This window comes from Sebastes fasciatus, chromosome 4 (assembly GCF_043250625.1).
Source record: "Sebastes fasciatus isolate fSebFas1 chromosome 4, fSebFas1.pri, whole genome shotgun sequence".
Classification (NCBI taxonomy): domain Eukaryota; kingdom Metazoa; phylum Chordata; class Actinopteri; order Perciformes; family Sebastidae; genus Sebastes; species Sebastes fasciatus.
Window position 1 is genome coordinate 6,402,054 of NC_133798.1, and position 16,616 is coordinate 6,418,669.

General features: G+C 40.4%; 1 protein-coding gene across 3 annotated transcripts in view; it reads left to right on the top strand.

Annotated features, from left to right (window-relative positions):
* Positions 1–5,069: 5,069 nt before the first annotated feature.
* wwp2 (WW domain containing E3 ubiquitin protein ligase 2) overlaps positions 5,070–16,616 on the top strand; it is a 59,742-nt gene continuing 48,195 nt past the window's right edge. For 2 of the 3 annotated variants that reach the window (XM_074631682.1, XM_074631683.1), the window contains exons 1-2: positions 12,432–12,574; positions 14,008–14,145. In XM_074631682.1, coding sequence (XP_074487783.1) covers position 12,574; positions 14,008–14,145 — 139 coding nt within the window. In that variant the 5' untranslated portion in view covers positions 12,432–12,573. Of the gene's footprint in view, positions 5,290–12,431; positions 12,575–14,007; positions 14,146–16,616 lie in introns of those variants that run through there. The other variant, XM_074631681.1, reaches the window with a different exon arrangement.

A 16,616-nucleotide genomic window follows, 5' to 3' on the forward strand; every position in this document is an offset into this window, starting at 1 on the left:
ACCACCATAAACCCTCGTTATGTGTGCTGATTTCATTTAGTGTATTATCAGCCTCACATGTGACTGAAGGGAAATGACAATAAATTATGTAAAAGGTGTAAAAGACAGACCCTCCTTCTCTTTCTGACTTTAATAGTATCCATAATAAAAGTTTATGGGGGAAATAACAGATCATGAAAAGAAAAATCGTTCTAATAATTGAAGAAAGTTGTTTGACGTCGGTTCATTGTCAGGTGTTATAAAGCTCTATCAGTGACCGACTCCTTCAGCCGCAGTGTGTGAAGGAGAGATACTGCAGGTCCTTCTGCTGCTGGAACACTTCTTTTATAGTGCTCTCATATATAATAACATTGTCCTGATTATGGGAGAAAAATGTTGCTATGCACGTTGCTTAAATGGAGGGGGAAAAAATTATAGATCAGTTGGAGATTTTAATTTTGACACACACACTGTTCCTTCAAGAGCTTTATTATTTTGGGTTATGTCTGCTCACATGCTGGATATTCCCCATAAAGTTGTATTTAATTGCCACAAACTAACATTGATCCTGCAGCAGCAGAGGAGTGGATGATCTGCACTTGTGTGAACTTTGAGGTCGGACATGTTGTTAGAATGGACCTGAGGATTCCACGGTTGCTAGGTTTGGTCTCCAGGTGCATCATTTTGACATGAACAGAATTTAACAACAAAAATAAACTTTCTAATGGCTGAAAAACGGAAAATTTCAGCTACTTTCAGTCAACGATTTCTATGAGAAGAAACCATCAACCAGTGACATTTTGGCATCTGGACTTCTACTAAAGACCCACTTTGACTGACGGACTGTTTCCATGGAAAATATGAGATTTATACACTTTTTAAACCCATGTTGTTTTCTATGTATTTTACCATTGGGACTTTACAAACCCCCAAAATGTGCTGATGTAATTACCATTATTGCCAATATTTTCAATTTCTAGTGTAAGTTAATCAAATAGGACTGACTTTTGACTGTTGTCAAAGGTCAAAGGTCACCTTTATTATCCCGCAAGGGGAAATTCATATGGTAATACAAGTCTCATAAAAAAACATATAAAACTTCACACACTCCCAGGATTCTGTGCTGCAGTTTGACATTATCTTGAGCACGCATATTACCAAAGGTGCAAATCAGACCGAACGACAGAATGCTCTGCAAAACAGTATTGTAAAACATTTGAAGAACACAACGTTCAACTCTAAAATGATTCAATTTCCCAAGAAAGAACAGCCTTTGTTGTAGTTTATTAGACTTACTCTGTTCACATACACTGAATTTTAAGTGGTCATCGATTGACCAAGTTTGAATAAGTAGGCCTCAACCAAAGCTGGTTTTGGTCGGTTTTATCAGGCCGTCTGTTTCATGTGGAACAAATAAGCATGCTAGCTAGCTAGCTCCTACTAATAAACATGTTTTTTTTTAAATGTCTTGGCGATGTAGACCATAACTGATGCAAGCAGTGACAACAATCCTTATCATTTGAAAATGTTCATGATTCATACGTTTTCAAAATACTGTACGTGGGATATTTTTCATATATGAGGAGGTTATTTTACACAAAACGTCGTTCAAAAATGTGTCCGTTTTATGTCATGGTGTCCCGAACAATACACACGGTGAGCACACCGGTGTGAAATAGTTGCAAAGAGAGAATTTTCTAGAAAAAGTGCTGATATGGTGCCGACATTTTTTCAATCAGCAAGAGAGCTTAACATTGACATATTGTTGAATGAATTCTGGTGTAAATTTTACTCTGTAAAAGGTATCAGACAACGCCTACTGTATGTAAACTGTAATAAATCCTCCAGACTCTAGCAGGATTAGAGATAATGTACATGCAGCGGTGGGAGAAGTATTCAGATTTTTTTATCTTCTAGCTTTTTACTTCTAGATAATGCATTTACGCTTAAAAAAAATCATTAAAGTGGTGTTAATTTTCGGAGATTATTTTGCAGAACAAAACCTGTAAGTATGATAAACGTTTATTTGCCACAGAGCTTATTTTCTGCAATAATCCAAACTCAGTGGAAAAATCCCATTGTTTTTTTTGTCGAGGGAACCCTTGCATTTATAACTTCCGGTTGACTAATATTTATCCATCCAATGAATCGCTAAGACTGAGATTTAATGTTGATCACAATAACTGCAACTTTTGTGAGACTGAGATTGAAACTACTGATCATCTGTTTTTCCACTGTAAATATTCTGCGGCATTCTGGGAAGATTTGCAGGACTGGCTGTCAACCAAAATCCAACTATACTTGCTCCTCTCACAAGAGAAAATATTGTGTTTGGTATTAACATGAAGGACATTAAGAGTGACTTGATATTGTACAATCTGATACTGCTGGCAAATTTTCTCATCCATGCATCCAAATGGAGGAAAATGAAACCCCTATTTTCCGTTTTCACAAGGGACCTTGTGGACAATCATCTCAGTGCTTTAAGACTAATGAAAGGACAACATGCAAAGTGTCTCCTCAGAGCTTATGAAGAACTGAAGATATGATGATGACCCATAGAGCTACTAGATTCAAGATTCAAGAGTTTTATTTGCCATTTGCACCTAAGTACATTGGAATTCTGAGCAGTTTACACTCAGTCAGCTTTAAGAAAAGAAAAGGTAGAAAAGGCACAATGTAATTACAGTACAAAATAAGTAGCACATTCACCTCAACACAATAAATAAATAAATAATTTAAACATAAAACGCCCTCAGTGTAGTCAATAAATAAACTAAACTACCCTCTGCATAGGAACGATACCCTCAGAATACAAATATACAGTATATGCTCCATGACCATGTTAAAAGAACTTGTAGCTCTTATAAAAATATATATATTTTTAAATAATTAATATATTTAAGAGAATAACACAGTGGAAGGCAGCATATTGCACAGCATTTCAGTCCATTCAGTTCAGGTGTACTGTGTGTCAATAATGGTATGGAGGTGAGGTGTGGGGTATTTATGTCCCTCTTTAATGTCCTTTGCCACTAGTCTTATTGTAGCTGGGAAGAAGCTGTTGTGAAAGCGTGCTCTGTGAGTGGAGATGCTCTCTGGCCTGTGGTGCCTCAGGTTGTGTCCTGATTCCCTCCACCTGAACAGAGAGTGAGCTGGGTGGTGTCTGTCCCTCAGGATGCTCTGTGCCCTCCTCCTGCAGCGCTGGGTGTATATCGTGTCCATGGAGGGGAGGTTAGAGCCAATGATTCTTTCTCCAGTTTTATGACTATGGAAGAGTGCAGTCTTATTGCTATTATTTAATTATTTATTTATGCATTTCTTTTTTTGCACCTTTAATTATTTTCTACCCTCTTTTATTTTTATTATATATATATTTTGTTTTACAATTTAAGTTATCTTTCCTATCCAATTGTGCCTTGTATGTTAGAAGTATTGAGTTTAGATTACAATGCCTTAATGTTTGTAAATTAATTACCTTCAATAAAAAAAAAAATTCTAACTTCCAGGTTTTGTTGGACTACAAAAATACGTCATCCCTGCACCACTCTTCTGTTGCTGAGCTTTCAGCTTGCTCTGCTCTGTTTCATACCTTGCTTTAATATTGGCTTAATAATACTGTAATTACTTTTGCTATATATATATTCTATTGGAACTGCATGCAAACTGAATCGTCAGTGTAATTTTAAATAAATAAAGTGATCATAAGTGATGATGTTTACCATCATGTATGACCCACAATGCGTTGTACAGTGAGAGAGGCAGACCCTGACGTCACGTGGTCTTGTCACTGAGGCGGAAATGAAAGTTCAGTAGCGACAGCAGCGGATCACAGCTGAGAGAGGTACGGCAGAGATTCACATTTAAGACTCATTTCAGGGTGTTGTAATGGATATAGCGTGTTCTGACATGAAACACGTAACTACCAAGGCGGGTTTACTCGCTGTCAGGTGATTAGAAGAGGTTTTATTAGCATGTCCTTTTATTAAAACCCTCTACGAAGCTGGCTGGCTAACCGTTAGCTAGCTGCTTCTGGATGAAGCTAACCGGAGTTAGCCTCTCCGGACCGGACATGTCGTGACTTCCCCTTCAAAATAAAAGCCACAGTGGTGGGAAAACATGTTTTGTGTAGTATACAACATTGTGGAGAGTTACGTAATGCGTTTTTCTCTCAGTAAAGATTCGCTTCATAATGTAGTCTGTGTTTATTATTAGCATTGTTTTAGGTATAACATTACAACGATTGCCACTTGAGTTGTAATTTGAAAATAAATGACCGGAAGTCAGTATTGTTGTAGCGCAGCTTGACAGTGATGCGTAGAAATGCCTTGATCATCTTCCGTGTTTGTGTTGTGTGCGCAGCAGCCAAGGGTATTTAAATATGGGGACAATGAAATGCGTCTAGCTGGGACAGTTAGGTCTTTATCAGTCCAACATTATATATAAAGTTTAACCAGCATCCACTAGTAGAGGGTTTAGCTAACACTACGCAGCCAGTCAGCCTGTTTCACAAGGTTGACGGAAGATGCTGTGCGCTTTTGTTGTGATTGCGTTGATCTGATTGTCTGCAGTCCGAAGACAGAACATTTGGTTAATAAAGCGCGTAATAGTTGGCTTTTATTATGGCCAGGTCACATCTGACCAGGCATCACTGCGTTTAGTCTGGTCTCTCTGGATGAGATGCCAACAGCAGTCACCTTGGTGGAGCAGAAAGTAACGTGACTGGTAGCAGGATGAGATCCACTCCATAAACCACATTTAGGGTTTAGGGTTAGGTTACAAAGTAAACAACTAATATAAACCATAGCTCCAGTTTAGAGTTCAGTTTTGCTGCGCCCCTTTGCTTATGCAGTCCCCTTTGCATTCAGTCCAGCAGACTACATCTATGACTTTGCTCAAGGTGATGTTGATGGGGTCTGATGACTGTCTTGGCAAGCTGATGCAGGGAACACATTTCTTGCCTTCATTGTAATGTATTTGGCCAGAATGCTAAATATACCTATTGTTTTTTGTAAGGGTTGTTCTAATGTTGTAATGAAGTGACAATATGTTCTAATATTGTGTGTTTGTGTGGTTGTGTTTCAGAGCTGTGAGGTCATGGCAGCTGCCAGCGTGAGCAGACCTGGCGGTGCCCAAACCACTGAAAAGTCTCAGTTGATCTTGAAAGGTAATGATCCGTTTTTTGTCATCTCATTGACTAACAGGGATATACTGTCCCTGTTCAGACCTGGTATTAACATGTGTCCTAAGTGATCACTCAAGACGTATTGAGGACGCATCGAGTTGCGATCTTTCAGACCACATTTGGAGGTGATCTGGGCCACATATGGCCACATTATTTTAGCAGTGTGTAGTGAATTTGTCCTGGGCCACATTAAGGACCGCCTACTCAACCTACGTCCCGCTGGGATCTGTTGGGTCTCTTAGCTCCTCAGGTGAATAGACAGGCAAACTCGAGCGATTGTCGACTTCTGTGCTCTACTGTATTCTGTCGGTACAACTGTATTTTATTAAAACATACCTTATCTATAGGCTACATATCTACAGACTGTCAGACTAGGCACAGGAAGTGCATTATTATCATACTGATGGTGATGTGTCGGTGTTTTTGTTCCACTTCTTTGCACGGAGCTGATACCCATCCACCCACTCACTTGCTCTCATCCCCGGGTCTCTGAAGCTCTGTACCCCGCTGTAGCCTGGCAAAGGCGGCGGTGCCGGCCTCATGGAGGTCCCTGGGGACCACCGGTACAATAACATTTTATTATAATGTTAATTTAATATTAATAAAATGTACCCAAATTCACAAATATGTAGGATATTACTACTAACATTCCTGTGCTATTACGTCACAACGTCTGCTGTATTAGCCATGTGTTTACTAAGTGTTTGTTTGCATATAGAGCGGGGAAGTGAGATTGGCTCACAAGTGGTCACTGGAGACGCATGTGGAGACGCATTCTAATGCCAGGTGTGAACAGACGTACTTAAAGCTGTCCACTTGTGTTTGGATCACTCATGACGCATGTTAATGCCAGGTCTGAATAGGACAACTGATAGAAATAGCATCATGGCATGTCATTCCAAATTGAAGACAAAACAGGAGAATTTCCCATAATTCAGTGTTGTACCAAAAATGTGTGTGTGTGTTTTATCTCAGAAAGGATCTCTAATTGAGTAAAAACAGTTTTTATTAGTTGCCTCTTTTTCATTCATGTCTTCAGCCATGGTGGCTCTGCATATTAGGCAGCATGATGTGTCCTGCCCTGTCCTGTCCATCATAACATGAAATATCCTCTCTGTATGGTGCACCATCTTATGAAACCTTTTTCTCTATATTTGCTAATTCCTTTTTGAAAATAATGGGTCAACCTGACACCCCACAGACTATATTCCTCTTGTCAGTTTTGCACTCATTACTTATAGTCCGATGGCAATCTTTGTGACCTCTCTCCCATTGTTTACAAAGCTAACCCGCTGTTCAGACAGGATGTGCAGCAGCTTCACAGCATTTATAAAATGGGAAAGCTATTAGGACAAATCAGATCGTGTCAGATAAATGTTCATTTGTGTATGTCGAATTTAGACTGTTGATTAATCTTGTGTGACTTAAAGCAACCACTGTGTTGTGTTGTAAACGCCACCTATCTCAATGTTTATTACAGTACAGTAACGTTTTGGCTGATTGTCATTCGGTTACTAGAAGCCTTGATGATTTGAGTTTGATGAACTGCTGCTTATTTAGTGTTTACATAAACCAGTACTAGCCCAAATAAGTCACCACTGTGAACTGACTATGTGCAAAGGAACACTGGCAAAGATGTAAATGGTTAATGGACTTGCTTTTATAAAGCGCCTTTCTAATCTACCGACCACTCTAAGCGCTTATTCACTACATGCAAAACAAAACATTCACAAAAAACATTCATACACTGATGGCAGAGGCTGCCATGCAAGTTGCCACCTGCTCCTCAAATTCTAATCTACGGATCTACTAATCTACAGCACTGCAAGTTGATATGGCGAACTTGTTTGTAAACAGTTGCTTATTTACACATCCAACAGTTACGGAGTAAACTTATCATACATTTAGAGTCATTTTTCTGGCCTCCCGGCGAATATAAGTCAAATATTCCAACGCATTCTCATCCCAATTCGTCACATACTGACACTTTGTCAGACCACTTGGCGTAATTTTTCAGTCGCAGTAAAGCTTAATGTTGTGAATTAAACAAAAACACGTGCTTAGGTTCAGGCAATAAAACCACTATAGTTAGGTTTAGGAAATATTGTTGGGCTTAAAACAACTACGTTTATACAGTGAAAATAACACTTAACATTGTGAACACGGTACATGAATGAACAGCTGATTGTAACATGACGCACGGGACACAAACAGCGGTCTCCTGGATGAAAGCCTTGTGTTTGTTGGCTCAGTTTTAGAGCTAGAGTGAAGGTGCTGATATCATGTGAAACCTAAGGAATCCATTGGTATCAACAAAGAAGGAGGCAAAAAACGCTCTGAAGTTGAGCTAAATTTTGGCGAGGGAAAACTGGCATGGTGATTTTCAAAGGGGTCTCTTGACCTCTGACCTTCAGATATGTAAATGAAAATGGGTTTTATGAGTACCCATAAGTCTCCCCTTTACAGACATGCCCACTTTATGATAATCACATGCTGTTTGGGGCCAAAACATGCAGAGTTTTTTTGCATGCAGTGTGTGTATGTGTTATTTTCGCCTTTTCTAAAAATGGTTTCTGCATACTGGGGTCCCTAAACAGTCTTGAATTACATAAATTGGGTATCACTGTAAAGCTGAGACTCTTCCAATCCAATGAGCCCAACTGTATTCATGTGTGATGATGTTAGTCCACATAGTAGCCATTTCATTGTAGTGAGAACCTTTTTTTTAAACTTGACCTCACTGTATAAGATGACCTGTGGTGACCTCTAGGATAATCACAGCCTCATGAACTAGAGACCTAGAGCATTCAGAGGATGGATGGCTTTACTAGCTAGATTGACAATAAGGAGGTTTCTGAGCAGTTTACTCAACAGAAGTGCTTGTTATCCACTTTGCCGAAAAATGCAATTCTTGCAGAAATCTCCAAATGTCAAAAGTTTTTGATCCCAAATCACAGCAAGGCTTTTTCTATGGTGTTCCTCAAGGTCTTGGTGTCTTAATGTGGTATTTTGGAGGGATTATTGATCAGTTTATATCAATTCTCCAGTGGTAAAAAATGGTCAACACCAAATCTGTGTAACAAATGGTATCAACCCCAAAAATTGCTGTAACAACGTATGAGACATAAGAGAGCATGGGGATGATCATCATATCCTTTAATCACAATGTTCTTAGCCCTTGTACACTTTCACAATATATTTAGAATATAACATTATTATTTGTTTTTAATTTCTGATTTATGACTAGAACAACTTGACACACAGTGCTGAGCTGCATCTCAAATTAATCTTCAGGTTCTCAGCTTTCAGAAGATGTACACCACTTCGATGTGACATCTACTGTTGACCTGCTATCTCCCCCTAAACACCCCTGCACCCCCCTAAAAAAGACAAAAATTGGTCTATGGTAAAGAAGGGTGGAGTGGAAAAGGTTAATGGTGTAATATCACTCAAGTTAATGTAAGTCTTAGCATGAAGCACTAGAGTTGCATTGATGTTTTTTGTGTCTGTGTCTCCCCAAAGCCTTGTTTTCATATAAATAGGCCAAAAAAAGTGACCAGTGTCTTCTCACCAGTCTTATTTCACTGAATAATAGTTCAGTCACAACCCCTCAGTGTCATTCACTGTCCATTATTTATGCTCTGACGCTAGTGACACTGCTCTCCACCGCTGTTTACCTGATCTCGAACCCCTCCCACCTCCTCCCGCTATGTTGAAACCTACTTTTGATTCTTCCATTTCTGACACTCTTCCACCTCTCACTTCTCACTTCCGTCTCCTCTTCAGAGATCGGCTAATGTGTCGTCTGTGATAGGAAGGGGGGGTACAAACAGAATCCTATCTCTCTGTCATCATTAATTCATCCAACCACTCATCCTGATCAGACGCACCCTGAGATACGGTGCCAGGCTGTGTGTTCTTCAGTTTTGCAATCCAGAAGTGATACGGGACGAACAAATCGGCTCTCATATGACTGACACATGCTGTAACAAGATTCTCAGCAGGCCTGCAAGAATTCCGAGCTACTAAGCCTGTTTAAGCCAAGCTGTAGGCTTTTATCAGAGTTGCAGAGCTTCCAATAGTGCTGTGATTTAGTGAAATATCACGAAATGTAGAGAGGTGTATTCAGAAAGGGTCAGCGCTGTAAGACGTCAGCAAATATCAGGAATTTTTTATTTTACACGGGTATAACACAGCAGTTTCATGCATTCATTTCATTAGGTTGTTACAGTTCTACTGGTGAGAACACTGAATAACAACATAAAACCCCCTTAAAGCAATAGTGTTTTTAAGGCTGCAGAAGCACTTTGATGTAGGTAATAAAAGGTCCTTGATAAGTCTTGAAACGTTCCACCAGGCCTGCAGGGCGAATGCTTCCCTCCAGTGTCCACACACTGGTTTCTTGGCTGGTATTTCTTTTTTTTAACATTGTGGCTTCATCGTGAGCATTTAATTATTTTCCTAGACCCCAGTCTCGTGAAAATGAATGGAAGTTGTACCACAGATGTTTCTTTCTTTCTTCCACTAGAGGGCAATGCTTATATTTGTCTGTTTGCTTGCCTTACCACCAACACACAAGTTGCATCCCAAATCCATACAAACATATTAATTATAAGCAGGTTATGAGTATTTAGTGTGTTCACATAGGCGATAAGTGATAAGATGAAATATACTTTAAAACAGTATGCATAAAAAAAAAAAACTGTCGATGGACACTATTTTCCCACAAGGCAATGTACAAAGGAAATGGACACACAGCTGGAAAAATTAAAGCTAATTGTGAATGGTTTAAACAGTTCCAGAAACACATCAGAAAGCTAAAAATAATGCTTACATTTTTTGGAAAAAGATGTCTCTGTTTCGTTTAATTGGCATTTTAAAGTTGCAAGGCATGGAGACTCTTTCCATAATGGCAGATACTTATAGCAACAATCAGAGCCTGTCATGGCAAAAACAAGCACTTTTAGTGGACGTAAATGACGGTGCCAGCTTGCCCCAATAGCACCATATTGCAGCCTGTGAGCAGCTGCTGTCTAAAGCGCTCTCCCTCAATACTTTTACTTAAAATTGTTGTTGCTATCTAGCCAGTTAGACACAAAAACATGACAAAAAAGGGTTGAAAAATACCAAAGTTACCCTTTAATTACTGGAGTAATATGCTTATCTTTGTGTGCACATGAGAGGACGCTGGCTGCTGTGTGTTGGATGAGCCGGTTTGTGTTTCCTCTGTTAGATACTCAAATTAAAGGCCTTCTGTTTGCAGATGACGTAATTGGGGTGCCCAATCTCACTGGTTGTTACAGCGGTGGACAGTGTATTATTTAAAAGAAATTGTGGATGAGGTGTTGTTGATATGAAAGCTACAGCTTTGACCTGTAACACACACATGAAATAGAAACACATTTCCTTATTGTGGTTGGACTGCGGCCACAGTCACACAGTGTGTATCGTAGTCTGTTCAGTTCTACTCTCTTCCATGTGACACTCTGTTTTGTCCTTTCCAATAGATGAACCAGTTTTACAAAAAGAACACATTTTTCCAATTCTAATATATTCCTTTCTAACTGTTTTCCTTAATCTGTTTGTGTTATCCACAGCTGTCCACTGAAAACCTCAGAATCAGCCACGGCACACACAAACACACCACACACACACACACACACACACACACACACACACACACACACACCAGTCAGGCTCGGAGATGGAGAACAGGCAATTTTATGCAGGTGATTTTAGCATCTCTGACGCACCCCCCACAAACTCTGTCACACACACACACACACACACACACACACACACACACACACACACACACACACACACACACACACAAACAGTTTTATACAGTCCTGTATTTTTATGCCACCGCGACTGCATAAGGCTGCATATCTTTCACTATAAACCTCCCCGATGCTGTAGTTGTGTTTTTTGCCCTGTCTGAATCTGCATGTAGAGGCTGTTAAAATGCTGCGGGGAGAAGGAGTTGGTCTTTCCTACCCGAAGTATTGCCGCTAGCATAAACCACACGTGTTGCACAGTGCTTACACACAGTCACCGTTTTATCCGTCATTTTCATACGTAATGCTCCCATACAGCAGAGCCAAACGATGCTGGTGGATCCTCTAACTGTACTTTAACGTGTCTACTCGCCATTTCCTAAACTGACTGACAGCCGCACTTCATCCGTGCCAATTGAGAAGGGGGCTGGGTCACGCTTCATCAAAACATGCGCAGTAAAATCTGCTGTGCACTCGCCGAAATTGAGCCAATAGCAACGCACGACCGCAGCTTCAGTTACACTGCACACATGTTAAACCCCGTACCTCAAGACCCATGTCCGCCCGTGTCCCAGCCTCCTTCAATAGACCTTGATTTCTACAAAAAATTTCAAATGAACCAAACAATTCATACACGACCTGAACCGTGACTAGCGAACCGAACGGTTCAGACTTTTTACCTGAACCGTTCCATCCCTAGTACCAACCATGTCATACTAGCTTGTTGCAAAGGCTAAATAACGCTCCACAGTTATGCATCCCTTGACCTCTGACCTCCAGATATGTGAATGTAAATGGGTTCTATGGGTACCCACGAGTTTCCCCTTTACAGACATGCCCAATTTATGATAATCACATGTAGTTTGGGGCAAGTCATAGTCAAGTCAGCACACTGACACACTGACAGCTGTTGTTGCCTGTTGGGCTGCAGTTTGCCATGTTATGATTTGAGCATATTTTTTATGCTAAATGCAGTACCTGTGAGGGTTTCTGGACAATATTTGTCATTGTTTTGTGTTGTTAATTGATTTCCTGTAATAAATATATACATACATTTGCATAAATCAGCATATTTGCCCACTCCCATGTTGATAAGAGTATTGAATACTTGACAAATCTCCTTTTAAAGGTACAATTTGAACAGATAAAGAATGTGATTAATTTGCAATCATGCGATTAATCGCGATCAAATATTTTAATCGATTGCCAGCCCTACATAGAACATAAGAAACCGTTGCCTTCACCCCACTCTGTTGTTAGGTGTGTACTGATACAGGCAATGAAGAAAAGAGTTCCAAATATCAGAATATTCCACTCAAGTAGAAGTGCTGTACCTTGGAAGTGGTTCGGCTGTAAAAATTGCAGTTTATCAAAAAGTGAAACTCGGCTCTCTTAAAGATTTTCCTGAGGTAATGCAGTATTTGTTGTATTTTTGATGATGTGTGTTCGTGTAGTAACAGGCTTCAGTAGATAATATGTGCGTGTTCATGTTGCCTTGTGTTTCACAGTAATGTGACACCTCAGAGTCGTCTGGATCTGAAGCTGTGGAGCTGCCACACCCTGAGGAAGGAGCTACTGGGCAGCGCCACCATAGACCTGCTGGACACACTCCGCACACACGATGGCAAGAGTAAGTTCACACACACACACACAGAAAAAAAAATTAAATAACAAATGGGAACGAGAAAATTAAAGAAGTATGAATTTACAGCATGTATTCAGGAACCTTCTCCTCTCCAAATATGACTTAAAGGGGACATATCATGCTCATTTCCAGGTTCATACTTGTATACTTGGTTTCTACTAGAACATGTTTACTTGCTTTAATGTTCAAAAAATGGTAATAACGCTATGCTGAAGAGTTGCTGTGTAGTTGGTTGCACCAACAATAAATCCCAAAACGCTGATCTCCGATTTGCTCCCCTGTCATGTACTAAAAATGATATAATTTATAATAGCTTTATGGCTTCAAGCCATAGACCAGACCAGCATCGCGTCATCGCCGAGGCTGCACTCCCTTTTGGGGGAAAGAAACTTGCATCACATTAAACAGGAAAATGCTGAAAAGCTGTTGTATAGTGATTAACCGAGGCTTTCACACTGAGATTTGAGGCACATACGATACGTGAATATTCACTGTCAGTGTGGTAAATCGCTAAATGTTGCTGGTGACAGTGACTAGCATGGCTAGCTAACGTTAGCTTGAGTGAGAGGCTGCTGCAGTAATACAGTCATACATTAACGTTATAGAAGCGCCAGACTGTCGTCTCCAACTAAATCTATAGATCAAACAGTTGTCTGTTAACACGTTGGTTATTTACAGACAACACTTAACCTAATGGGATTCAATTAAACATGTAGAGATGTCTGGATCAGCAATATCCGGCTACTGTGTTGGACGGGGGAAGACTGAAGGGACATGACGGCGATCAACCTTCATTTATTAAGGTATCGCGAACGCTCAGGTTCAGGCAAGGTCACAAATATTTATTAGACATGTGTATAAAACAAACGTTTGTATAACAAGAGATTAATGCATACGATCTTGTCAAAATTACAATCCAAACAATGTGCATTGAAGTTGAGTAGGTGGTCCTTAATGTGGTCCAGGACTCATTCACTACACATCGCCCAAAAGAACGTGGCCATATGTGGCCCAGACCACCTCTGAATGTGGTCTGAGTGATCAGATCTCAATGCCTCTAAAATGCGTTCACACCTGTACTTCGAGCTGTCCACTTGTGATCCGATCACTGAGGACGCATGTTAATACCAGGTCTGAACAGGGCCAGATACCTCTTCTGTTACAAATGTCTCAGCAGGGTGGCCCTCCACTGTTTTCACTGTGGAAGATCATTCTCTGTGGGTTCACACCGTTTTCTCATTTTAGAGCAATAATAGAGGATGTCCAATTTCCTCGCTTCCATCTCTACTCACCGTCTCCCCTCCCTCCAACTCAACCTTTCTTCCTTTCCCCACCACCTTTGTCCTCTACCTTCTTAACCACTCGTCCTCTCTCTCTTTCTCTCTCTCTCTGTCTGTCGTTCTTCCTCCCTCCTCTAGTGGAGAACGTCCAGCTGAGTCTGGTGCTGCAGACGGAGAACAAAGGCTCGGTTGTAGCGGGAGGCGAGCTCAACGTCTGTCTGGACGGCATGGTTGTTGATCTGGGCACGCTGCCCAATGGCAGCACGGCAGCAGACAGTAAGTCCCGCCTTTACCACACACACACACACGTACACACACACACACACACACGGAGGTGAAGGTATATAACACAAAAATACACAGAGAAGCACCTAGAGAGGCAATCACACTGAGGCCATGTGCACATATCACTGCTGTCGTGTGAAAATCTCCAGAGTGGCGATTTTTGACAAGAACTCCTTTTAAAGAAGTGATAAAAAATAAAATGATCTTTGTGGGGAGTTGAGGAAGAGGATACAGCGCTGAAAATAAGACACCCCCCATTTCAACATAAAAACACGTAATTCAAGGTTTTCACTAGTCAGCGAAGATGCACACACTGTTTTCCTACCGAAATCCAGACAGCTTATTAGTACAGAATACACCACAATATTAAACCATTTCTTCTCCTCTCACTCTTTCCCTTCCTGTCTCTCTTAAATGTTCGTTAATATTGCCAACAACGCGTGCACATGCGTACACATGCATTTGTTTGTACAGTAGGATATTTGTGTGTCTCCACCCTGGTGATGAGTGGAAAAAGCCTGACACTTCACATTGTGTAAATGACAACTTTCCAAAGTCTACCCACATGGTGTTTGTGCCCATACACAAAAATTGTTATGGTGAAATTAGTGTGATGACAGAGTTGTACAACAGAATATTATTATTTGATCTCTTACAACTGTTTATAATGTTATATTGAAGTAAACTAATGAGAATAGATGAGGTTGACATACTTAATTAAAAATCTAATCAGACCCAAACAATGCTCATCAATGCACATTATGTTCTTTAAAGCAGCAGTGGGTAGAAATGGAGCAAATATGATTTAGAAAAAGTTATTTTTATAAAACGGTCACTATATCCTGACAGTAGTGCATGAGACAGGTAATCTGAAAAAAATCATGTTCCTCCTTTGTCCTCCGGTGCTCCTAATGGTATCTGCAAGATTTCACAGACCGGAGGAAAACAACCAATCAGAGCAGATCTGGAGTCTGCCGTCCAACTGCCGTCTATGAGAGCCGGCTGTCAATCACTCGTGAACTCCGATCGAACGGTCAAACTAGGCAGCGCTGATCAAATATGAATCAATATTCTGTTACTGTAATGCCTATTTCTCTCCTCAAATGTTTTCAGAAACATCTTGTAGTAGGAATGCTAATTTAGATTATTTATTTTTTTAACCATTAACCGACCCTTGTTAATTAACCGTTAACCGACAAGATTAGTGCGTCGCATGCAGCGGTGCTATTTTTAGCCGCCGAGCTTCAACGATAAGCCGATGCACAAATGGGTTAAATCCATCATTTATCACCAGCTGCAGTGTATGAGCACAATACACAACTGAGTCCCCAGTTCACTCGACCGGGAGAGTTAGCAGCCACGATGCTGCGTGTCTTGTATGAAGCGTCTCGAGATAACTTCTGTTATGATTTGACGCTATATAAAAATAAATTGAATTGAATTGAATGTTTAATCTTTGCTGTTTTCAGTGTTGCATATTGGCCTTTTCTCGACTGTCGTGTGATTTATTACTGTTGTGTTTGTCATTCAACTTTGCAAACTGCTTTCACCTGCTTTAATTGTAAAATAGGAAAGTGGAATAGTGTAAGATAGTAAGATAACAGTCCTCAAGTATTTGCATTCAATTCAACCTGTTTGCCTGTAGTTATCGGATCTTTAGCTTCAGTCTCTCTGCTGCATTATGTCAAAACTGACACTAGAACCCAGTTTGCATAATGGTAGGCTTATAGCCTATATGCGTACTTATTTATTCTAGCAAAGCCTGGGTGTTAGTGTAGAGTTTAGACTTCTTTTAAATAGTGTGTCAAAGAATAACATGTCAAGAATATTGTTAAACTGAAAGTGCAAAATATTGACTATTGCTACCATGTCAGCCTTCATCAACCTGTATTCATTGAACTTTAACACTGATATTAGAGAACACTTAATCTCCATGTGCATGTGTTACTATTCCCAAACCAATATAAAATCATTTCATAGTCCTTAGAGGAAGGATTTCAAACCCTCCAGACTTATTGACTCTAGGTCAACAGTATTTTCCGCCTCCAGGCACTACGCTAACATTTTACTTTCCTTTATGGATTGGAAGCAAAGACTAGGTGTCTTTTTAACAGATACACAGGACTGCTCTTAAAACCAGAGCCAGGTCCATGCATCCTCTCTCTCTCTCTCTCTCTCTCTCTCTCTCTCTCTCTCTCTCTCTCTCTCTCTCTCTCTCTCTCTCTCTCTCTCTCTCTCTCTCTCTCTCTCTCTCTCTCTCTCTCTCTCTCTCTCTCTCTCTCTCTCTCTCTCTCTCTCTCTCTCTCTCTCTCTCTCTCTCTCTCTCTCTCTCTCTCTCTCTCTCTCTCTCTCTCTCTCTCTCTCTCTCTCTCTCTCTCTCTCTCTCTCTCTCTCTCTCTCTCTCTCTCTCTCTCATATATACACACACGCACGCACACATAGGCTTTTCATAGAGTGCCACA